This window comes from Desmodus rotundus, chromosome 1 (assembly GCF_022682495.2).
Source record: "Desmodus rotundus isolate HL8 chromosome 1, HLdesRot8A.1, whole genome shotgun sequence".
In the NCBI taxonomy this organism is placed as follows: domain Eukaryota; kingdom Metazoa; phylum Chordata; class Mammalia; order Chiroptera; family Phyllostomidae; genus Desmodus; species Desmodus rotundus.
In genome coordinates this window covers 47,327,414-47,352,550 of record NC_071387.1, presented here as the reverse complement: position 1 = coordinate 47,352,550, position 25,137 = coordinate 47,327,414, and the positions used below count along the sequence as shown (strand labels likewise).

The window sequence follows — 25,137 nt, the reverse complement described above, 5'->3', positions numbered from 1 at the left end:
GTGGGAAGATCAGACATGGCAACCTGGGCTTTATTTGTTAAGTTACTCAGCAAATATTTAAATTGAGGATCTACTTTATATCTAGAAATGTGTGATATGTTAGACAATATAGGATATGTCTGCTGAAGGTGTGGATAGACAAAAACATGCAAAAATAACAAATAAATAAGAGAATTATAAAGTGTGGCAAGTGCTATTGGGAAATGAATAGTGAAATGAAAGGGGAAACTGCTTTATATAGGGTGGTCAAGGAAGGCTTCCTGGAGGAGGTGATGTTCACGCTGAGAATGAAGAATGAGAAGGAGCCAGTCATGTGAAGACTGGAAGGTAAGGATTTCAGGCAGAAGGAAGGATGCAAGCTAATGGCTGTGAGCAAAGATGACTCAGGGCTGTTTGAGCTACTGAAAGAAGACCAGAGTGCTGAGAAGAGAGACCAGTGCCAAAGCAACAAGAGACCTGGGGTGAAAGCATTAGTAGTCATTTCTATGGAAAATCACTCTTGAGAGACTGCTGTTTCACCCCCTCCCCAACCCCAACCCCAAGAAAATGCTACTTTGTAAAAGATTTCTCCTTTTGGTTACTACTCTGGCCTCTACAATTTTGGAAATGAAATGATGCCATTTTTTTTCTGCAGTCCAGTAGTCTGCCTACATAGAATATTCTAGTCATTAGTATTTAATTGTTTCTTAGTGTTGTTCGATGAGAGGGTGATGGGTTTTTGTGAATGCTCTGTATTTCCTATGAGAACAAAGTCTCTGTCTCCTCAATTGCTCTGTAACAGAAGTCCTCCAACCCATTCCCTGAGAAGCCTGATGAAAGGCCGCACACTCCAGTCTTTGCATTCACGCAGCACCTGTTGGAACCTGCTGGTGGAAATTCTGTTTTTCCCTGATGCAGGTCCCCTTGGAGGCTGATAGGCTGCCAGAAAAGCTCAAACTGCATTTCTTGGGTCCCAAGTGGACCTGCTTCCACTGGGAGGGCTGAGAGTTGTAATCCTCATCTCCCCTGGGACGGACCTGCCTTCCTCCCACCTGGACCAGGTTGGTGGGAAGTAGCTAGGGAACTTTATTTCATTCATAATGGGAGAGTCTGTGTTCTCTGTCCTTCAAAACTAAGGCTGTAGTCCTTTGAGTGGATGATGATAATGGGGGAGTGGTAGGAGGAGTTCTGATTGCACCACTTACTAGCAGAGTCACCTCCAGCAAATTGTTACCTTCTCTGAACACATGTTTTGTCTGTAAAAATAGGGACGGTATTATCTGTCTCTTAGTATTGTGGGGAAGATAAAATTAGAAAAAGCAACTGGCAAGCTAGGTATTAATTTACTCTTTCTCCCCTCCTTCTCTCCTTTCCCTCCACTAGTCAGTGACACATCTCTCTTGTTTGTCTCTTATCATCTAATAGCTTGTGGTTGGTGTGTGCAGAGAGCCTGTGGTGCGGTAGTGAAGCCCCAACAGTCATTCTCATCGACTGTTAAATATCATGCCCACGTGCTCGGAGAAGAATGTGATCACAATATTTAAAATCAAGTCGGTTGTGGCCAATTTCTTTTAATTATGATCTTTCTCTGCTCCAGCCCCGACTAGGCCTGCCTTCAATGTATCATGATCTTTCAGTTGTAGTATCTTTAAAAATGAGGAGTTTTAGAAATGAAATTTTAATATATCTTCCAGAAATATTAAGCCCATTTCTTGTGGCAAATTATGCCAGACCTTTTCAAGGTCCAAAGGCACAGAAGCAAATAGAATGTGTAAGAGGTAGTGGTGTAGAAGCAAGAAGTTCCTGATATCAGGAAGTCCACCTGGAGATCTTTTAACATCTTTCACCCCACAGGGCAATTACATCAGAATCTCTAGAAGTGGAATCCAGCCATCAGTAGTTTTTAAAGTGCCACATAATTCTAATATGTAGCCATGGTTGAGAACCACTGCTGTGAGTTCTCTTAACACCCCAAACCTCTATGCTTCCATGGATTGTGTGTCTATGTTTCTATGTATTAAAAAGAAGGAAGAGGAGGAGGAGGAGATGAAAACTAGTCATGTGGCCAACACAGGCCAATGGGATGGCCCACAAGATAGGGGTGAATGAAGTGTTGCTCATGTCATTATGGGCATGAAGGTGATAGACCAGCCCCACTATGAAGCCTGAGCACCAGCTCCTATAACTGATAACTGTGCTGATAACAAATAGTGGGATTGGGCGGGAGAATAAAGAAAATACAAGAGAAAAAAGGCCAGATAAGAGGGGAGAAAAGGAAAACAATGTTTAAGATAAAGGAGGAGATTAGCAGGTAAAACTTTTAAGCTCCTTTTGAAGGAGAAAATGGCCAAGTAAAGCAGATAAAATCCAAAATCAATGATAGATATAATAGTAGCAGTGATAATCTTCTTTGTAGTACATGTTTATCTTTCCCGATTAGGATAATATTCTCTGGGCAAAGTTTGGGTTGGTGAAGGCAGATAATAAACAGCAAAAATGATATATTGAGCAACACATAGCCAACAACAGGCTAATGGTCCTGGCTGAACCCTTGGGATTTGATGAATGTATTAATTTACTAAGCCTCACATCTAGTAAGAAGGAACGTAAATACCAATATAAAAAAAATGTGGGTCAATGAGTTTAAATGATAGGAGGCATTTTATACAATTGATTAGCATGACAAAGAAAGCAGAAAGTATCTGTTTTTTCAGATACTTGGTTTACAAATAACTCATGCATATAAATAGCCTCGATAGCTCCTTCCCATTATTTCCCTCTAACCCTCCACTCCTTTCTTTCTCCTGCAAACACCGTGGGTCAAAAACACAACACAGCTTAAAAAGTTTGAGTAAATTTTGTGGAATCAGAAGTGGAGGAAGGAATAAGCTGGGAAATACCAATTTTGGAGCAGTGATTTTCAAACTTTAGTCCTACAATCTTTAGTCAAAGAAATATTATTAGGAAAGGGTGAGAGAACTAAGATAAACTTAAACCAGGGAAAGGGTGAACCAGTGGCTGTTATGTTTAGCATTCTCTCTCTCCTTGCCTTTACCCATCATAAAGATGCTGCAGGAGGCAGTTTGGACCTGATTGGAGTGTGAGAGTTGACATGGGAAGGAGATTTCTATACAAGATTCAATTGGTAGTCCACCCCGTCTTCACCTTTCCCACCTCTATTTCACCCTTCAGTTGTTATACTTTCTAAAAGCCCCCTAATCAATTATTCCTTTGGTTCAGTAAGTGTCCTCTATTGGAAGTTCACGTATGTTATGGAGATCAGTCTGACATATATGAATGTGAATTCAATAATTCTTCTGGCCTCCAGAATCCCAGGCCAGTTTCTCTTCAATTAGGACATGGAATTAATTGTGGGAGGTGAGAGATGGGTAACTCTGGAGGAAGAAGGTGGGGGAAGTTCTGTTAGGGTGTATAAGAGGGTTTTCAAGGTGTTTCTGGGCACAATGCTGCAGAGAAGGAGGGAGCAATTACTCAAATGTTAATACATTAACAACTTTGTCTAGGGTCAATCCTCTCCCCCAAAAGGAGATGACTACCTTTTTTTCCTTTCCTACTACATTTCTTGGTTTCTTGTTCTCAGGCTCTTTATAGCAAAACAGAATTTTGCTAAATTATTTATATTGCTTTATGAGAAAATTGATTCTAGGATCGATCCTTGGATCATAGCCTGTTCATAAGCTGGTGACTTCCTGAAATATGTGATTTAGCATGTAAGAGGTTACCTGCATAAAAACTGCTCATGAGAAACATGGAGGTTTGCATATTTAAAAATTGCTCAGAAGTTAAATTTGTATCCGGGTGAGGTATCTCCACAAAACTGGAAGGAATGTAAGACCCTGTACATGGCTTCTGCCAGTTTAACTTAGTTGCTGTCATGGAGAGACCTCTATAATATGGTGGTTCTCATCTCTGAGTTACTCATCCCCTGGGGAATCTGAGAATTGGATGCATTCTTCCCATAATATGCTTATGCTCACGAAACCTTGCATCTATTCTGAGGGATTTGTAGCACTCCGTAAATAAAGACTTGCAGTTATTCTCAGACACTAGGCTAAGAACTCGGTTTCTGTTAAATTCAGGGAAAACTCTGACCCACATATTTCTATTTGGAATGGGAACATTCCTATTTGGGAATAGGCTGTAGGGTAGAGGTGACAACGGCCCCTACTGCTCTTTAGACATAGTACCTTTCACACTTGAGAGAGGATCCAAGAGCTTGCACAATGTACAGAAAAATGTGGGAGGCATAGTTTTTGCGTCAAGGCAAATTAGATTCGGTCAGACGTGAGTTGGAGTGACAAGAGTATTAGCACTAGTAATTGTGGCTGGAAGGGTAGACTCGATCTGAGTCATGGAGGTTCTTTAATGGCAGGCTGAGGAACGGGAACTGAATTCTGGGGGCCTGTATGTCTCAACCTGCAGTCATTCTTGTATGATCTTCATCTTTTTCCTGTATTTATATATAAACACTACAATTAGATCTTTTTCTTCAAATTGATTTCCTTTAAAATTTGTATTTATTTAGGCTTCCTACCGATGGTTTTGTGTTCTTATAATTATTTCTAATATATATGCAAACCAAAAACATACTTCTTAAAATAAAAATATTAATTTGCATTTCACCTGAAATTATCTCCTTTCCAATCAGCATCTCTCACTTGGGGAAACACTAGTGAGCGCAATGGGGGTTTCAGTATGAGAGCTGCTCCTTGAAGGGGGTCACTCAGCAGTTGTTTGTTAGTTGGAATGGAGCGGATAGGGGCTGTGAGACCAAGCAGAGGCCGATTGTCTAGATGGGCATGGTAAGGCCATGGATGCAGGAGGCAGAGTGGGAACACAGAGTGGGATCCCTCCAGTCTGTAGAAGTATCTCCCTAGAGTTGGAACTCAAAACAATTTTCATGTAAATTATATAGCAAGTAAAGTAAATAAAATAACACTATAATGTTTATTTTGTGTATTATATTTCATTTATTATATTATTTTATTTTTCCTAATGAAAGACAGTACAGTATTTTCTATGTTTTTCTGTTACCTCTAAACTACTGATGTTTTTCATGATTATGGTTGAAAAAGGTCAAAAGCATTACAATTTTATGCAGTTGTGTTTTGGTTATGACAGAGAATCTGAGATCTGGGTAGTGAAATAGAAAATCAAATGGGCATTTTCTGTATACTTCTGGAGTCTTCTCCAATTTGTTTAATTTTTCTTGTTAGCCAAAAACCAGATGTAATTCTTGCCCCATTGTTGTGCAGCTTAAATAGCACAAGGAATGCAACAGAACCTTGTCCACACAAGGCATTATAGTACTTTATACATCATCAGATAAAAGTTGTTGTTAGTGTTAGAAGCTGTTGTGGCAAGAAACTGTATAAATGATATTTCCTTCAAATTCCTGTTTTATTTCAATGAATATTTTGTGAAGAGGACATGAGTTGATGTCTAATTTTTGGCTTCTAGTGAACCTGATTAAATATTACACTGGAAAGAATAATTTTAGTTTGCCTTTGATATGGAAATACAAAGTGACCTGGATATTGTGCTTACACTGTCCTCATAGAAATATAATGATGCCACACAGGGGCAGACCCAGGAATAGCGACCAACAGTGTATTTTTTTTTTTTCCCTCCAGGAATCTCAAAGTCTCATGAACACTTGTTTAGATTCCTCTGGGAATAAAAGAGGACATGGGCTCCTACCTGAAGTCATTTTAAACTTGGTCATACCTAATATTTAGAATATGAGATCAGCGGAAATATGGTAAAAAGAGGCCAGGACTTGCAGAAAGATGCTCTGGGTTCAAGCCATGGGCTTGTCACTTAAGTCTTTGAGTTTTGATTTCCCTCTGTAAAACGGTGATACTAATACTGATGTTAGCAAAACTGGTTGTAGTATCAAATACGATGATATGATTATTAACAAATAGCCTTTGTTAAATATAAAATACTACATAGACATTACCATCATTGTTAAAAGTATTTATTGAGTGTTTTCTATGTTCTTTGCATATGTTTACTTATTTAATTGAATAATTAGCCCAAATAATATAAGTACTATTATTATCTCAACTTTCTGGAAGAGAAAACAAAGGCCTCTAGAGATTCGCTAACTTTCCCATTGTTCCGTATTAAACTGACTTCAAAGCCTGCATCATCTTTATCGTTAGAACCGTGATATTCTTAATCAACTAAGAGTTTCAGAACTCGTAGAACTTAATCTGCGACCCACGGTAAATGGAAAAGTAATATGGAAAACAGTTTTAACGGAGCCATACTTTTCTGTGTCCTCTTTTGGCCATCTCATTAAAAAAGTTTGGACTTTGTTAATGTTAAGATGACAGTCAAATAAATTTAAAAGTAGCTAGTAAAATTCTCTATTTCAAAGAACACTCCCATTTCTTCACAAACATTGTGTTGGAGAGAACTGTTTTCTAGATTGGATATGTGACTGTATGATTTTCAGCTACTTGGCTTTGTAAGCCCCTTTCAGCTATAAGAAGGGAGTTATCCTCATGAGCATAGGAGGTCTACTGCATTTGGGTGGAATTCAGAAAAGCAGGACCTTGGAGGAAGACAAGGCTAGGTATTCATGCTTTTGGGAGTTGTCTCAAAATGATGACTGAAGTCAGAATAGTGAATGAAAGGGGAAAGAGCCAAGAATTGATATTTGATAGATATCTGTTTATAGAATAGGGAGGAAGAAGAGGAACTGCCAATGGAAAGAGAAAATGATCTACAAGAAAAATGAGAGGAAATAGAGAATCTAGAGAGTCTAATATCACGGAATCCATGAGAAAGTAACTTTGAGGAGGGAAGAGGAGTGTCTCTCTACCCCCTTCTTCCTGATCCCTTACATTTGCCCCCCAAATTAATATGCTGCTGTGGAAAGGTTCTATCTCTTTGATTTTTATTTTTTCCTAGATTACAATGCTGAAACTTAGCTCACAGTTCGGTTCCTAGGGGGATTTATGCTCTCAGAAGGTGACAGGTTTTGAGATGTTGTTTTGACCCAAAGTGGGAGGTAAACAGAGAAGTGATTTCTTTCAAGAGCAATATGAAGTAAATAGAATGTGCTCACACAAAATGCCCACCAATGCATTTCCATGAGGCCACACGGCCCAGAGGCCCATAGTTCACCATCTAAATATGCATCCGAAGTACAGTTGTTTATTACATTGGTAGGATGTTGGATGAGAAAGATGTCAGATTTACTCCAGAACCAAATCTCTTAACTGAACTTGGCAATGGTTAGATTGACCTCAGAGTGCTATGTCTTACTTAGTTTGTAAAGGGAATCAAAGGAAACTTGAAGAAGATAAGAGCTAAATGAAACTCCACTAGGCAACGCTTCCTTGTGTTGTGTGCTGACTGCACAGCGTGGTGAGTAGAAGCTACCTGGGCTCTGGAGCAAGACAGTCCCAGTGGAGCTGTCCTTGCTGTGCACACATCACTTACCTCGCCAGCCTCAGTCACCGACCCTGCTCCCTGCAAGGGAGACACAATGTGTGCCTCTTCCCACCTCCTATATTAAGTATCTAGTACTGTCCATGCACATAAATTGTCTCTCAAAAATGGAAATTATTATAATTACATTTATGATTAAGAAATCCTAACTGATTTCTGTCCAGATGTGCAGATAAAGATGATTTATTTCTTGTTAAAATCACATCACCTTACCCAACAGCTAGGGATACCCCATAAATTTTGCAATGAAGACCTCACATTAAAAAGCAGTTGACCTTTTCAGCAGGAGCCATAATTAAATGACATGACTAGTATCCGGCAGAATCGCAGGGAACACTCCTATGAAATACCCAGAGAAGCACGTTCAGCCTCATTTGGTTTTATGACTTCCAACTGGTTCTGAGAATTTTAATCCTAATTGCTTTCCTAAGGAATTTACAGGACTGCTGAAATGTATAGTTCTGATAAGTTTTCACAGTCAGCATTGGCCTCAGCATTGGAAAGTCATTAGTACTCAATCAGGAGAAAATCCATACCGTGGCATGTGGAAGCTCAGGGTTTCTTGTACCTCCTGAGGGGCAGAGGGAGGGGTGAGCTGAACAGCTGTGAGCTAACTACCTCCTAGATGGGAGAATGCCAGGGGCACTCTCTGGGTTGATGATAGACGCTCTCCTGGGTCATGACTGGGAATCCCATCTGCACGTTGGCTTCTCTGTGCAGTAGGGACAGGCTGCTGAGGTCTATGATCACTCAAGGATTAGAGGCATTGTCCCATCCTCCTCACTTCCACTCCTTTCACCTGAACCTGGAAGCTGTTGAGAGCTTCTCACAAAGATCATGTGGATGCTTTCCAGAGATGGCTCTTGCTTACTTGAATCAAATCCCCTTTTCTAAATGTTTGGCTTCTCAAACTCAGAAATTGTCTCCCACCCTCTCTCCTGGCAGTCTCAGTGAGCCCCGGTGTGTGCCGGTCACTGTCCTGGGTATAGGGACACTGTGCTGAGCAAGACAGTTCCAGCTCATGCCTTGAGGTACTCACAGTCTAGCGGGGAAGCTGGGTGAAGGCGCCTCCTACTCTCTCTACACCCCCCTGTGGTTGAGACTTTTGGGGTCCTGGTGACCCTCTGGAAGAGAAGGGCCCCCTGATGCTCCAGAGGTAATCATTCCAGGATGATGACCTCCACTGTAGAGTGTCTAAAACCTGAGTGAAACCACTGGCAGGGCTTAAAGTGCTCCTTACCTCCCCTGTCAGCAGGTGGGCAAAAATGCCCTTGAGAATAGTTCCTGCCTGCTGGGACCTCTAGAGAATCTACCCAGAGTGGGCGAGCTCACTACACTGGCTTCAGTGAGAGCATTTCTAAATAAAAATATTTCCAACAGACATTAAACACCACTTGTTTTGAGCCCTAGTTCCTCATTTGCTAATCAAGTGATTTTGAATTTCTCTGTCTTTAAGGTAAAAACAATAATCATACCTCTCTCATTGGGACGGTAGCAAACGTCACAGGAGCCAGCACCTGCAGAGACTTAGCACCCTGCCTAGCACATTGCAAGTGCTCGTTACGTGTTAGCTAACTTTTTATTTCCATTTCACCTAACAGAAGGTCTCTGTGATTATACCAGATTCTGTAAGACACTTCCCAGATGCAGGGAATGCAGGATACTACAGAGATTTCCACCATTCCTTGGCTTCGTGCCTCCATTTTCTACCTGTATAGATCAGCAGATTAGCCTGGACCCTGTGTCACTAAGATATCTGACAATAAGCACATCAGTGATTCACTACTCACAAGCACAGTGAAACCCCAAACCTAACAGAGGATCAACTGAAGCATTTCCTGGGAGGAAACTGGCTTTATCTCTTCAACTCGTTTGGTTGAGGCAATCAGAAGCAATCAGGTGAACTCCAATAGGAAATGACACTAAAACCCTGCCTCACACAGTTCATTAAATTAGGGCAGGAAAAGCAGTGTCTTAGCTACTGAGGAGAGGAAACTAGAGAAGCCAATGGGGCTTGAGGAAGATTGGAAGCTTGGCTGGGAAGAGAAAAGTGTATGACTCAAGAAAATGGTTACATAGACACAGGGCACATAGAGAGAGCTCTGCCACTCACAGGGAGCGGGGCTTACATACCAATTCCTTCTTCTTCATGCATTCCATGAGGATGATGAACAGATGCTGGGCCTGGGTTCGAGTGTACGTGAAAGTCTTCTGAATAGTCACCAACAGCTGGTCCCGCAAAGATTCGTTTATAAGTCTGCAGTTAAAAACAATGTCAAGACAGGTTACCTCAGCTTCTATTTAGTGCATATTACTGAGAATATTAGAGAACATAAGGAAGCGTTATGATCACCGAGATAGGCATTACTACTTCCGTATTTTTCTCACAATAGTTATTTTGACTGGGATAATTAAAAAAAAAACAGTACATTTAAAAATAAATCCATTTTAATGTCTCAGATCCTAAAAGAGTAAAGTGAGATTTGGCTCTTTTTTCTTTTTCTTTGTTTTATATGGGATATGTTTAATTCCCTCATCCCCAAATGTTGTGATCAAAAATGCCTTTAATTAATCATTAGCATTTTGCTAAAAATTTACTATATTACTTATCTAAAGATTTAAAGTCAACTTTATCTATAATTGTAAAACAAAGGTCATATCTCAGTAATGGATTTTTGAGCATTGATAAGGAAAAATAGAAATTATTTTTCCTCTAAATCATTTCCAGTAGGTGGTAGCTTCTCTGGCCTATGATTCGGGTTATCATTATTTATGTCAAGATTTTGTGTGTTAGCGCTAACAAAGGCCTGACCCCAAGGAGGTCTCATACTAACTGCTTTATTGAAAGACAATTTTTACCCTATAGAAGAGTTAATGAAAGCAAGGGAGGTGCATCATATCCAATTAATGCTCTATTATCTCTTAAATATAGATGAATCATTACTAAGTTTAATTCCCCTCTCACTAGCCTGGTGAGAAAAAACTGGGCTATTTCTACCAGCCATTAAATGGCTGGGAATAAAAATTCACTTTATTTATCAGGTAATGTCCAAAATCAGGAAGATAAAACTTTTTTTGAGAACCAGTGACAAAATTATAATAACTTGCCTAGTATTTCAAAGTTTACACTTTTTAAAAATAATTGAAGTATCAGCAACTCCTACATGCAAAACTACAATATAATTATTATGTCATTTGGTGCTTAGAAGAACCCTATAGCCAAAAGATTCATACAGTTGAAGAGGGAAGGGTATTTTATCCAAAAAGAGCCAGATGCTTATGGTCACTCAGCAAATAAGTGGCGGAGGCAGAGCAGAACCCAGTTCTTCTGATTCCTTGCCTACTGCTCTTCCCACTACACCACACTGCCTTGTATTACACCCGTTGCACCGCACCACTGCCTCTCTTCCTGGATGTGGCTATTTGAGCAGGAAATCATAAAATTTCCTTCAATATAAAGGCATGACAAATTTTGTTGCTTAAAAGAAAGCAAGACAGGAGGCTTGAGAATATGTTCACATCAGTAGCCTGCTGTGCTCCAGGATTGTGTGAGGATTCACCCAGGCCCCCTAGGTTGGATATTATGGTAGCCCAACTTTGAGGAGGGTGCATTTCCCGTGACAGCATTATACAAAGGATCCTGGCGTGTCACTCAATTTAGTAGTGGAATGGGTCATTCCTCTGCCCCTCTAGAAGATTGATATCATGAACTTATACATTTAGAAAAAGAGGATGGGCCAGATAAGGTTGAAAAGTGATACCAGATCATCTCAAGTTATTATTCTGGAGGACTGTGTGGTCTAGGGTGTTGACCAGTCTAAAACCATTCATTTGTTCATTCACTCATTCAGTCATTCAACAGTTGTTTAGTGATATCTATTTAATGCCAGACACTGTGGTGCATGCCAGGGCAACAGGGATAGAGGAGATATATATATATATATATATATATATATATATATATATATATATATTCCCAGCCTTCAACGAGCTTACACACCAGTGGGATAGAAAGAGAAGAACCAGCAATTCAGCTGATTGACAGTGGTAAAAAGAAGTAGAGAAGCTTGTGACAGTTGAATAGAATCTAATCTAGAGAGCTCAGGGAAGATTCCACAGAGGAAGTGATGTTTTATTCGAGACTTGAAGAATGAATGAGCATTAGCATTGTCAGGGGGTGATGGAGCTGGGTAAGAGCATTCTCAGCAGACAAAAGAGCACGAACAGGCCTAGTTTAGAGAAAATAAAAGGTCAGTATGCCTGGACCATAGAGAGCAAACGAAAAAGTGGAACAGGATGGGGCCGCAGAAGGGGTGAGCAAGGGCAAGGTACTAGGGGAAATTATGGGTTAGTGTTAGAGATCTCAGATTTTATCTCCCCACCAACCCCAGTGATAAGTCATTGAAGGATTTAAGTTGGAAAGTGACATGATTACTTTTGTGTTGCCAAAAAATGTTCTTGAAGAGTCAGACCCTGAGCACTCATACCTGGGCCTCTGTCTAGTTGACAGATAACCCATACGGATGCATCTAGAGAATTCTGCAATATCAAGTGTACCTAGATGTTGTACATGATCAACAAAAGAAGAGACTCTTCTGATTAGTCACTTGATGGATCCAATCATTCATCTGCAGGTGTTTAATTTTTATAACAAGTCAAAATTTGTTTTCCATCGCTAAACATCTGTACTAAAATCCCAGTTCCCTGAGGTCATTAACTGTCTGAAGGATCTGCTCGTCACTTGTATCCAGCCTGTCATTTTGTAAAAATTGAGGAATGATGCTCAACTGAGCTAATTGGGCTTCAGTGGTTAGGAGAGATGAAAGACACTAAGAATCTTATACTTTTAGCGCAGTTTTGCAGCTGACTAAAGTGGTTTTGGATAACTCATTTAGCAATAAGAACCATGGAATTCTACTTTCAGAAGTAGAAGAATTCTCTAGGTTAGTTGTTTTCCAAAGTGTGGGATGCCTGTCTCTTATGGAGCAGAGATAGTTTGGGGTACAACAAAGGTGATTTGGTTCTCCTAAAGCACTGGTTACACTCAGTAAACATTAATAACTTATTGCTGGCTTAGTTCTTTTTCCATCCTTCTGATTGCATTAAGAGGAAAATCGTATTTCCAATGCCTCTTTGCCTTTAACTACTCCCGAACATTTGCAAATCTCCCCCTTTTGACAAAGAAATAATGGATATTAGATCTCATGTTTTTGGCCTAAGGATTATAATAACATGGTTTTGGAAAAATCCTGCTTAACATGTGGTGTCTGCATAGCACACAATGGTCTATGACACAGTGGGCCTCAGTGACAATCTCATTTTATCTTCACAACAATCTGTGAGTCAAGCACCTTTTCCATTTTGCAGAGGGGGAAACTGTGGCTCCAAGAAGTTAACTGATTTGTGCAAAGTCACATAACTTGAGTTGAGTCTATTGATTTCAACCTTCCCTACCTGGTGCTGCTTTTCCTGATTGTAACCTATAAATACGTCTTTAAGTTTCCTAATCATTGGCATGGGAGGTAAAAATTTAAGTGTATTTGTTGTAGGGAACTGATTTTCCTTTTGTGATATAGAGAACATCTGAAAGACCTCAGGCAAGTTTGGAGGAGATAAGCAAATGACTGGTAAATGAGGACAATGGCAAAGTGCATTTAGTATGTGGGAGATTGTATTTGCTTCTAATTTTTCATAAGATTTGCTGCACTGAATCAGAAACTTGGTGTTTGGCATAAAGGCATCCTCTGTCTGCTCCAAGAACCCTTTCTTATTTTGTGGCCATTATTCTGAAAGATATTGAGAAGCTTGCTTTCTTGAAATCATTGCTTTCCGAGCTTTCCCCCACCTTTTTTTTTCTTTGCAGAACACTGGAATGATTTAAAAATCTTGACTGTGATATTTAATCATCAGCAGAAATAGAAATAAGCCCAATTTAGTTTTCTTTTTATGGCATTATAATAGTAATTGGAAATTTCTTGACATCAAAACATGGTCACGTAAAATTTTAGTTGTAGAATTTGGCCTTTGACAAAGGGGTGCCTATTTGTGCAAGCTGTTGATTCGTGGCTCCATATACCAATGCTATTTTTGTTATGCCTAAAATTGGAAGTATAGCCATTAAAGTGAAGGAATTTTTTTATACTATGGCATTTATGTCTCCTTTTATATGCTCTGCTTGTGACCTGGAGCTTTTTAGATGAGTCACAGAGTTATTCGAAATAGGTCAGTGCTCATCCAGTGCTCAGAGTAACCCACAAAACTTCCCACAGTCTGCTGTTAGCATTCTGTTCGAAGGCTAGCAATACCACCTGCGTACACACTGTCCTCAGAACGAATTTAATTACCTGCAATATCAGAGTTTTGTTCCTAGATTTAAAAATTAGAAAATGCGTTGAGAATTCAATGGGACTTGAAGAGTTAGGCTTGGGTTAACGGCTTTGGTGGAGAGAAGCCCTTCTAATGCGCTCCACAGACACTCTATTAATTTGTTCCGATACAATATGGAAAGATTTACTTATATAAATAAAAAAAGATTGCTAATATCACAATGTGGTATTTAGATGACATCATTTCCTACAGGATCTCTAATGCTCTAAAGAAAAGTGAAATTTTATTATTTTCCTCAAGCCAAAACAAAGTACTAAATGTAACATTAAGGGCACTAAATGTAACATTAAGAAAAATTACATGTCTTGCCTAAGGTCACAGAGAACGGTATTTTTCTTTTATTCTTCTCCTTCGCCAGTAAAAGTGAGCACCAAATGTCATGAGCCTGGGCCGCAAGAACAGCCGGGTCCCTCCCAAAGACGCAGGACAGCATGTGAGTAAAACATCACGGCCACCAGGGCCAGGCTGTCTGGAGTTAGGCTGTCACTTGCCAGCCGTGTGATCTTGTGAAGGTTATTTAGTTTTCCCATGTCCTATTTCTCACATATACAAAACGAGAATTATAATAGTACTTACCTCATAGACTTATAAATACTAAATGAATTAATCTTTGTAAAGGACTTAGAAAAATGCCTGGCACATACCAAATACTATGTAAGTGTTTGTTATTATCAAATCACTGTCCTGACCCTGGCCAGGGGGCTCAGTTGGTTGGAGCATTGCCCCATACACCAAAAGGTTGTGTGCTTGATCCCTGGTCAGGGCACATACCCAGGTTGTGGGTTTGGTCCCTGGTCGGGGCCCATGTGGGAGGCAATCAATTGATGCTTCTCTTTCATGTCAATATTTCTCTCTCTCCTTCCCCCTCCTCTCTCTCTAAAATCAATAAACATATCCTTGGGTGAGGATAAAACAAACAAACACACACACACACAAAGAAAACACTGTCCTGCAATGCTCCTTAAGAAAGAATCACTAAGTATTCCTTCTTGTTAAGTAGCACGGCCAGTGGCTGGAGCCTCTGTGTGCAATGCAGAGCTGTCTTGGGCTCCCCAGTGCTCTGCATACCTGCTGAGCCCAGTGGCATAAGGCCACTCACAATCCAGGCCGGAGAAACAACCTTTCTACTTCAGAGAGGCTAGATCTCACCAGTTCTCTCTTACATTTGGGAAATAGAGATACTAAACAGATTTGGGAGGCTCAATTAGAGACGAACCTTGCAAACACTCCATGTAGACATCTGCACATCTATTTATTTATTCATTCAACAAACAATAAGAGTACCTACTATGTGCCAGGCCCTATGCTAGGAGTAGACAAATGAAGAATATTCAGTCCTAGACTCAAGTAACTCATAGGGATATATTTCATATATCTGATAATCTATTAATTGGTAAGATACCCCAATACTTAGGTAAAACAGCATTTATTTATTGTGTTGATGGTTTTGAGGGTCAGGGATTCAGGTAGTGCACAGTAGGGATGATTCATCTCTGCTCCATGATATTGGGGGCCTCAGCTGGAGAAGCTGGAATGGCTGAAGATGGCCATAAATGCTCAGTTGGGACTATCTGCCTGGGACCTCAGTTCTCCATGTGGCATCTGTTGGTGCTGGAATATCTAATATGGAATATCTTTACTCCTCCTCTGGCACGGGGCCTGGGATGGCTGAGTGACTGTGGAATGGCCCATATTGCTCCCTTTGGTGGTTTCAGGGCAGATGGACTTTTTACATGGCATCTGGCTTCTTTCAAAGTGAGGATTTCGAGAGAGAGTGTTCAAAGAGACCCAGGCACAAACTGCAAGGCTTTTTATGACTTGGCCTCAGAAATCCTAGAGTGTCATTTCCTTATTGTCAATTATTCAAGTCATTAAGAGCAGCCCAGATTCAAAAGGAGGGAAGGAGTATACTTCATCTTGATGGAAGAGAAGCATAAATATATAGAGAAGGAATATGTTAATGCTGATCATCTTGGAGACAAGGAACTTCATCAAGTGATGCTGTTCAGATGGCACATTGTAAAGCATCGATCTTTCCACATCTAAGCAGCATCAGATTTTTCACTTTAAATTCCTTCTTTTTCATGGACATGGACAAGAGGGTGGTGTTTGCCAGGGGGAGGGGGGTTGGGGGAGGTGGAGAAGGGTATAGAGGGGATAAATGCTGATGGGAGGAGACTGGACTTGGGGTGGTGAACATACAGTACAGTGCACAGATGATGTGTTGTGGAATTGTGCACCTGAAACCTGTATAATTTTGTTAACCAGTGTCACCTCAACAAGTTCAATTTAAGATACATAAATAGATTTCCTCTTTTAACAGCTAATTATGAGAACCACAATTATCCTTAAAAGTGATAGTATAACCTCTGACGATATTTTCAAAATGTTATTGCTTATTTGAAGCATAGAACCTACAAATGTTTTCTTTTGATTCAGTGACCTCTTTATATTTATTGAGTACCTACTATGTACTCGATATTTCTTTGAGGCCTTGGGCACCTGGCTGGACCCTTTTTTCCATAGGTGCCATCATTATGCCTTGTCTCTGCTAAATGCTGCATATAAAGGACATCCATAAAATGTGTGCCTGCTTGGATCAACCTGTGATGTGCCCAGGTTGTCACCTGCAAGAACAGTGGAATATTTTCTTGGTGCCTTCCTCTCACTTTGGGGTCTGTTGGGACAGGGGAAAAAAACAACAGCACCTCCCAGAAACTAAATAACAGAGATATCTGACTTCCCAGAACATTGTTCCACTCAACATCTTTCTCGGTCTGCCTTGGTCTGGGCCCTTACCCAGACGGGACCCACAGACCACTAACTGGTTTGTTCTTCATCCTCTAATCCACGTCCCACAGCGGTGACCGCATGGAGCTTCCGCAAAGCAAACGTGTCCCTATCACATCCTCCTTCAAACCCGGGAGTCACATCCCATCACCAACAATATCACATATCAACTCTTGATATTTCTGGAACCTGTATGTTTTAAGGAAAGCACTAATCTGAAAATTCTGCTGAGGGATTTGAACTTCAGGGTAAAGGAATGACACAACTTCAGAGCAACCATTTTACAAATGGAGAATCTGAAGTGGAGATTTTTTTCTGCTTTGTTCCTGAAACAGGATGTTACAGACCTCATGTGTGAAAAGACTAAGTCACGCGATTTCAAAGATCCGCTACTTCCCCAGAGTCACTCCCCTAGCTTATCAGATGCCCAAAGTTCCTTTTAATTAAAAGGCAACTAAATATTTTGCTCAACAATTAGAAACCCTAAGAGCATCAGGATAAGCAATGCTTCATGTTAAACTCACTGAACTGTAGCTGACAGATATTGATGGTTTTCAGAAAGCACTAGTTGAATAGAAAGTTGGGGACGATGTGAACGGAACACACAAAAGTAACCAATGGATGGGATGGGATAAGTAAACTAGTTTGCTCAACCTTTTACTGAGAATCAGCTTCAGATACAAATGGCCTCTCTCAGCTAAGGCCTAAGAGAAATAGCACATATGTAAGTAAGTATGTAAAGTGAAAACGATCTTACTTTAGAGTCTAGCCTAGAGAAATCGTTCACTGGGGCTTCTCCTGAGGGTTCCCCTCCAGAGGTGTGAGGTAGTTGGAACAGTCTTAGAGAAGCTACCTATAATTGGCAGGATGCACTCACCCTGATGGTCCGGTATGTTCAATAAATTTCACCTACCACTACTCATGTAGAGTAAGGGTTTCTTTTGTTCACTTTCTTTTGTTTTACTTTTTTCTTAACCTACTTTCAAATCCCAAGCTAGCTATGGCGAAGTAGAAGGCATATGTACTCATTTGAAAGGAAACAGGAGGTGGTGGTGTGCTGGGGGAGAGGGTGGCGAGAAAGGCACTTAGTACCTATTCTAAGAGAAGCTTTGTGCCATACATTTTATACATGGCATTTTATAAAGACATATTAACCTAAGAAAGTCCTGACTGGACTCTGACTCCTTGGACGCAGGGATTGTACGTTATATTACTATGTATTCTCTTCTCTCAGTGCTTACCCAGGTGCTGAAGATGGAGGCTTTTCCACTATCTCCTAACCTGGAAATCCCCTCTATTCTCTTTGTCACCTTCTAAAATATTATATAACCTTTTATTATGTTTATTACTTACTATCTATATAATCCTGTCAAAACGTAAACTTCACAACAGCAGGGGTTTCTATCTATTCAGTTTACAGGCATGTTTTTGCTTGTGCTGGGAATGTAGTAGGTGTTGAATGACTGGATAATATTGGCTGAATGAAAAAATGTAACTTAAAAATAAAGGGAACAGTGGAAGTTGGTCAGACAAGGGTTCCCAGTTTGGTGGAACCCAACTGCAGAAATGCTAGAGCTGTGCAATCCTATATACAATAGCCATTTGTCACGGGGCAATTTGAAGTTAAATTTGTTGCAATTAAATACAATGTAAAATTCAACTATTAGTCAGTCCAGCCACAATTCCAATTCAAGTGCTCAGTGCTTGTCTGATAGGACGATAGAGATCTAGAACATTCCCATCGTCACAGAAAGTGCCATTGGAGAGCACTGCTCTGGAGGCAGACATGGCTGCCAAGCTCTTCACATACGGCCGGGACTAGCAGGCCATTTAGGTGACAAACCCTGATCAGTATCTCTACATTTTCTCTTTTTTACTTTGCCTTTGGCTACAAATGTGCGCAAGAGGAGAAATGAAAGTGTTGCCAAAGGATAAGGGACCGCCACATGGTCAGGCATCTTTTCTGCTGCCAAATTTGTAAGGAAAACACATCCTCAGAGTTCTTTCCAAAAGAGATTCCATCAACAGCTACTGCACAGAGCCAGGCGAAAGGAAGAGTCAAACTTTTTATTGCTTTACGCCCTGTGAAAAAGACAGAATCAGAGCTGATGGAGATGTGAGGACTCCTTGGAAGGCAAAAGCACTGGCACCTCTTCAACCGACATGCTTTGAAAGTTGGCCCAACATTTATTCAGAGGAGAAGTCTTTTAGGCAGATACATTTCTTAGGCCTATCTATGAGCTTTTGTCTTCATTTAGAGTAAGAGTCGACATCCATTGCATGTTAACTGTAGATTTCTGTCTTTGTGTCTTATTAACCTATCACAGTAATCCTTCCCCTGAGCCTAAGGGTAGTCTCAGAGTCATTCTCAACACATCGTCAGGCCAGGAAGTCAGTGCCGGCTGATTATTGTTGACACTCAAGATGAAAATGATTTGTCATCCCTGCACTAGAAATAATAAAATCTCAAATATACTCTGACATGGTGAAAACAAAGGAGGTCGTGAAGAACTCCAAGTTTTAGGTCTGTCTCTAAAGACACGAAACTGTGGCTTCCATAAATTTAGAGATACCAATTCTTTACTGCCTGCTCAAGACCCTTAGCAGTTATCACTCAAGGACAGACACTTGGTTTGCACTGAGTATCCCCAGAAAGCACAATAAATGTGTCTGTCAACTCCAGGACAGCTGTCCAACAATTAGGACAATAAAGGAAAGACTTTATTAAAACTGAGTGGAGACTTTTCTAGACAGCAGTAGGTCAGACCTGTATTGACCTTGGAATGCTACTTTAATGCATCGTTAGTGTTTCTCTGGTTGAAGAAGCTTTATAGCAGGTGATCACTATTATATTTAGTTTTCATCAATCCTATGGTCCACAATCAATATCTGAGAATTGCATGGAAAATCTGGAAGAAACCCACTAAGTACATTGCAAACATTGTTTATTATCAGTGATACCACTGGGTGAGATGTTAATCCACTCTATTTCTAGCAGCTGCCTATTCTAATGTCAGCCAGGTTGACTCAGAATTCATTTCCTCTAAGGTCAAGGCATTAAATACCAGGGCATTTTATTATCCGTGCCTCACTCAGAGACGTTTTAAATGTATTTGTGGATTTTAAAGCCCTCACTACTTCTTTTCATGAGAGAGAGGCTATGTCACAGAACTTCGGAAAAAAATTTGCTAGCAACTAAGTGGGTAAAGAAATGTATATGCTATGTTGCATATTCAAAGTTGCTTAGACAGTAGATCTTAAAAGTTCTCATTACAAGAAAAAAGTTTTTATAACTACATAAGGTGACTGATGTTGCTAGACTTATTATAGTGATCATTTCTTGATGTATACGGATATTAAATCCTTATGTTGTACATCTAAGACTAATATAATGCTATATGTCAAATAAGCCTCAATTAAAAAACTAACAATACAAAAGAAATGTACATGTACATCTCATGTGAAGGAAAGATGCCTATGGCAGCATTTCATGCTTGGAGAGCAGAGGGGAGGACCGTTCTGGTGGGTCTCTGGGTGAGTGAACGGGTCATGGAGATGGCTCTAGACACAGACTGGGGCCAGACTTCAGAGTCTTGAGTCCAAGCAAAGTGATGTGGACTTGACAGGTAAATTAATGATCTTCACTGGGTTCTACGAAGAAGCCCCTGGAATTTTGAAGAGGAGCTCCGGAGTTGCCTCCGAGCTGCCTTAGTGGGTGAGAGCCAGGCTGAGAGGGAGGCTCTAGGCCAGGGGTTCTCAAAGTACGGGCCCTGGATCTACAGCACCAGCATCTCCTGGGTACTTCTTAAAATGTAAATCACTTGGCCTTAATCAGGTTTACAGAATTAGGAAATTTGAGATGGATCTCAGCAATGTGATTTTTAATAAGCCCTCTGGTTAATTCTGATGCAAGATAAAAAGTGAGAACCAGTGGGCTAGGCCTTCCACTACAGCTTCACAGAACAAACTTTTGTCTTGCATGTTTTATGTATTGCACTTTTATGTAAGATTTCATTTGAGAAGGGGCTCAGGGGCTTTATAAAAGTGAAAATCAATACTACAGACAAGAGTGAAACTGGGACTCTCATATGGTGTTCATTGTAATTGAATATACACACACATATACACACACGTGCACATAAGGTCTGTCTGGAAAAAGTCCAGCCATCGTTAATATACCAAGAATGGTTTGTATGACATTGATGTAACCTGGCAGCTAAGGAGAGTGGACTGGAATGCACATGTGTGAACAATGACGACTTCATTGTACTAGTCAGTAGGAGCAGTAGAAGCCGTTGAATGAGCATGTGAACTGGGTGGTCATCACTTTCAAAATGATTGAGCAAGTAGGGCAAAGAATCTGCATCAAATTTTTTATTAAGCTTAAACATTCCTCTATGGAAACTATTCAGATGATTCAGAAGGCTACAGCTATGGGCAACTGGTGATGGGCAGTTCCATCATGACTACATGCTTGCTCATGCATCACATCTTATGCAGAGTTTTTGGGTGAAACATCACATCATCCAGGTGACTCAGCCTTCATATAGCCCAGATTTGGTGGCCTGTGACTTCTGCCTTTTCCCAAAACTAAAATCACCTTTGAAAGGGAAGAGATTTTAGACTGTTGATGAGATTCAGGAAAATACGATGGGGCAGCTGATGGCAATTGGGAGAACTGTGTGACGTCCCAAGGTGCCAACTTTGAAGGGGACTGAGGTGTCATTGAGGTACAATGTTTCTTGTGTCTTGTATCTTGTTCAAAAAAAGACTCTATTTTTCATATTGGCTGGATACCTTGTGGACAGGCCATATATATATAAACACACACACACTATATATATAAACATGTATATATATATATATAAACACATACAGATATAAACACACACACACACTGTACAAAACAAATTTTTGTCACACTGTCTTATAGAACTTGTTCTCTTTACCAACTTTCCTTCAATCCTACTCATATTGACTCTTTTTTCTGAGTTGGGTTTTATAAAGGAAAGACATATATTAGCTTTTTCTTGGTCATTCATGCTTACTCTTAGTTTAGATCTAGTTTTTGATGAAAAAGGGAGAGAAGGAGCAATGGAGTCATTATCTTGTCATTGTGTGGATGAATAATATATATGGTTCCATTGAACAGATTCTGGTGAGGAATGATACACTCAAGTACTCTGTCCTCTGTATTTTTGTAATACATTCTATGTATTTATCATAGCCCATGCCCTTCCAGTTATCTGTATTCATGTTTATGTTTTAATCTCCATTAAAAATCCATGACAGGGCCACGTCTTGCTTATCCTCTAATACTTCCATGATTATAGTAAGCACTTAATAAGTGTTAACTTGGAAAATAATTTACAAAACAAAACTTTATAAATAAAGCCACCAGAATTCTTTGTCTGTATAAGATGTTTCCAACTTTCCCTACTTCCCTCTTAGAAAGTTAAACAGAATCAAGTTTGGACATGCCTTTTTATAGAAAATTCTAGGAAAGAGACAGGTAAGATGAAGTTGACAGAAGTGAAATGGACACGCAAAGTCAGCATGCTTGATATTTGTTTCCTTCTTTCTCATTTGACATTCCAATTACGTCTAGATCATGCTGGAATACAAACCATAGCTATCAATTAGTGTCTCTCAGCAGATCTTACAGAGACAAATGACAGGGCTGTGACATCCTTCAGCTTTAGATGGAATTCTCTTGAGCAGCAGAAGAAAACAGTAGTGACCACTGCATAGAATGATATATCCTAGGGAATACAGACTACATGTGGGCTTCTAAAATGACGAATTCTTTCTCTTGTCTTTGCTCATTTTGGTATATATTTGGAGAGGAACAAACTTTTGTCACTTCTCTGCTAGGATATGGTTTTATAATTTGAAACCATGCAGCATATTTCTCCTTTTTCATCTCTACTTTGTCTTTCATTTATGCCCTTACCTCAGCTAATCCAGAAGTGTTGGGACCCTTATTAAGGTGCCCTTAAACAGGAAAATTATATTTTTATTGGGAATATATTATCTATTTCCCCTATCCTCAAGAGCAAGCTATTGCTTACTTTTTCTTCACAACATTGAGTACAAATTCCACTGGCACATAATGTGAACAGCTAAAACTTAATTATCTCGTCCACTAAAAAGAAAGAATAATTATGCAATATAATAGAGGTGCTAAGTATCACTAACATAGCAATCATATTACAAAACATATAGGATCCAACAGAAGTAACACCTGCCTGAGTGTGGTTGGTAGGGTAATAATGTGGGTGTAATAATTTATAGTTTTAATCTGAACATTTTGCCTAAAATGTCATATGGTGTGTTTGAGTGTGATATTGTTCTGTTACAGAATTACATGCTTATGATTTTGTAATAAAAGATTTTATAATAAAAGGGGCATAATTTGTGCCATAGCCTATAAATGTATGAAATTAACACATTGTACACATTAAATTTACACAGTGTTATACATCAGATATATTCAAATGAGAAAATTATTAAGTCTTTTGATGTTAACTTCAACCCTATTGATAAGTTCCCAAAAGTTATGAACAGACTACTTAAAAGCTATAAAGTGTTCTGCTTCTGCCAGTTCTACTTCTTGTCCTGGTGTGTTTCAAGTGGTAAATCCAAATGATTATTTTGGGACAAACATGCCAAATAAACATAAGTATCAATAATAACATTTGGCTGAATGGCATCTGTTCGGATGCCTTTTGCACCCTGACACTTTGCATCTGTGCCATGCGTGCTCACCGACCGATAAATTTCCCTGTAATATCAGACTTAGGTTGCCGATTACCGGGAAAAGCCGTAGCTAAGTTCACTTTCAGCCACCTGCAGCCTGAAAGGTCTTCCTTATGGGGACCTTGCTTAGTCACGCATAGCATCAAATGGAATCCTAGTATTTAAAAATTTAAGTAATTGAATGTAATGCTAATTAGGTGGCACTAATCTATTTATGTTGGCAGTGTTGAGTCCTTTATGATTCAGAAATAAAATTTGATAATATTCCTCAAGCAATGTCATTGGTTAAGGAAAGTGGAAGAAATCCCTCTTGGTCATGAGGTCTTGGTGGGCTAATTCCTTTTTGAGCACACTACTGCAAAATAACGTTCTTTGGAAATAATTTTTTAAATTGGCTGCACATGGTGTGGCTAGACAATTTCATTTCAAGCTAAATAAACATGATTAAGTCTGGCAGTTATTCAGATGCCACAGAAACATCCCAAATTCATTTTATCATGATAAATGTATAATTGCTTTCCGGGAGTAGCAAGAACATACTTTTACCCATAACACTTTATAAATGTTTCTTTAAAATTTTGAAGTTTTAATTTTAAACAATTCCCATAAAAAGTTATCTTAATTCTTTATCTCCACACTAGTTATGTGCATGACTTCGTGTTCTTTGATAATCAGTCATGGTTCATACGTCTGTGTAGATCCTATGGAGATTGTGCACTTGCATAGTTTGACTAAAGAATAAGTAGAAGTAAAGCCAAACTTTGGTTGTAAAAGTAAAACTGGCAAAGTTAAAGGGGCGTGGGATTTCTGACTCTCAGTTTTCAGTCTGGGGTATAATGGTTGGGTGGGGTAAGGAAAGGAATCCACACGATGTAGAGCCGATCATCTTGAACACTGGTTTACAAGCAGGAGTGCACTGATTTTATCTTTCTGGAATGCACATAATAAAAAGATTGAGAAATTATGCAAAGAGGCAGCTGAGGGCAAGTTAAGTGCACATGTATGTTTAAAAGAGAGAATTATTGGAGTGCCTCTATATGAGAAACACTAAAGCACATACCAAAAAACCCATTTCAGTGAATTTTTATAATACACCAGAAAAAGGCCTGAGCTGGCATTGTAGGCTGTGTGACCTTGGTAAAGCACTTAATTTCTCTGTGTCTGTCTCCTAGGTTAAAAGGTATAGAGTCCCACCCAGCTTTAACATGTATAACACTTGTGTCATTAAAACAGAATCAGTAAGGGAAACTTACCGAATCTTTCAACATTTCCTAGGTACACAACCCAAACTAATGACAACAGTAGACACTAGGTACAGACTTTCATTGTGTATAGACCTAGAAAACCTGAAATGCTGAGATGCACAGCTTACTTTTTCATTAGTTTTCTGAAAGGAAGCACGCCTTCTGTCCTGGATCACACAGGTAAGGCAGGAAGCATGCATTCTGAATGCAAACCAGTTTTTACTTCATAGAAATACAATAAAATAATTACAAGCACTAGGAAGCATAAAGTAAGCCAAAGATATAAACTGTATACATTCTTTACTTATTTCAGAAAAAGGAACAAATTGCTACACTTAAATTAATGAGAACAATGGCTCAATTTCTGATAAAAGCAAAGCACAGTTAAGGATCTTGAATTCGTGTTGGTAATAGACATGGAGGCACTTGGACAAATGTTCTCTTTTTTTATCTCCTTAACTAAAAGGTGGACCCATATTTACTATCAAAGAAG

At 39.6% G+C, this 25,137-nt stretch overlaps 1 protein-coding gene across 15 annotated transcripts in view; it reads right to left on the bottom strand.

The window, feature by feature from the left end:
* Positions 1–25,137, bottom strand: part of TRPM3 (transient receptor potential cation channel subfamily M member 3) — a 495,102-nt gene that overhangs the window by 159,310 nt on the left and 310,655 nt on the right. For all 15 annotated transcript variants that reach the window (XM_053923808.2, XM_053923764.2, XM_053923757.2 and 12 more), the window contains one exon: positions 9,598–9,721. In XM_053923808.2, the coding sequence (XP_053779783.1) occupies positions 9,598–9,721 (124 nt within the window). The remainder of the gene's footprint in view (positions 1–9,597; positions 9,722–25,137) is intronic.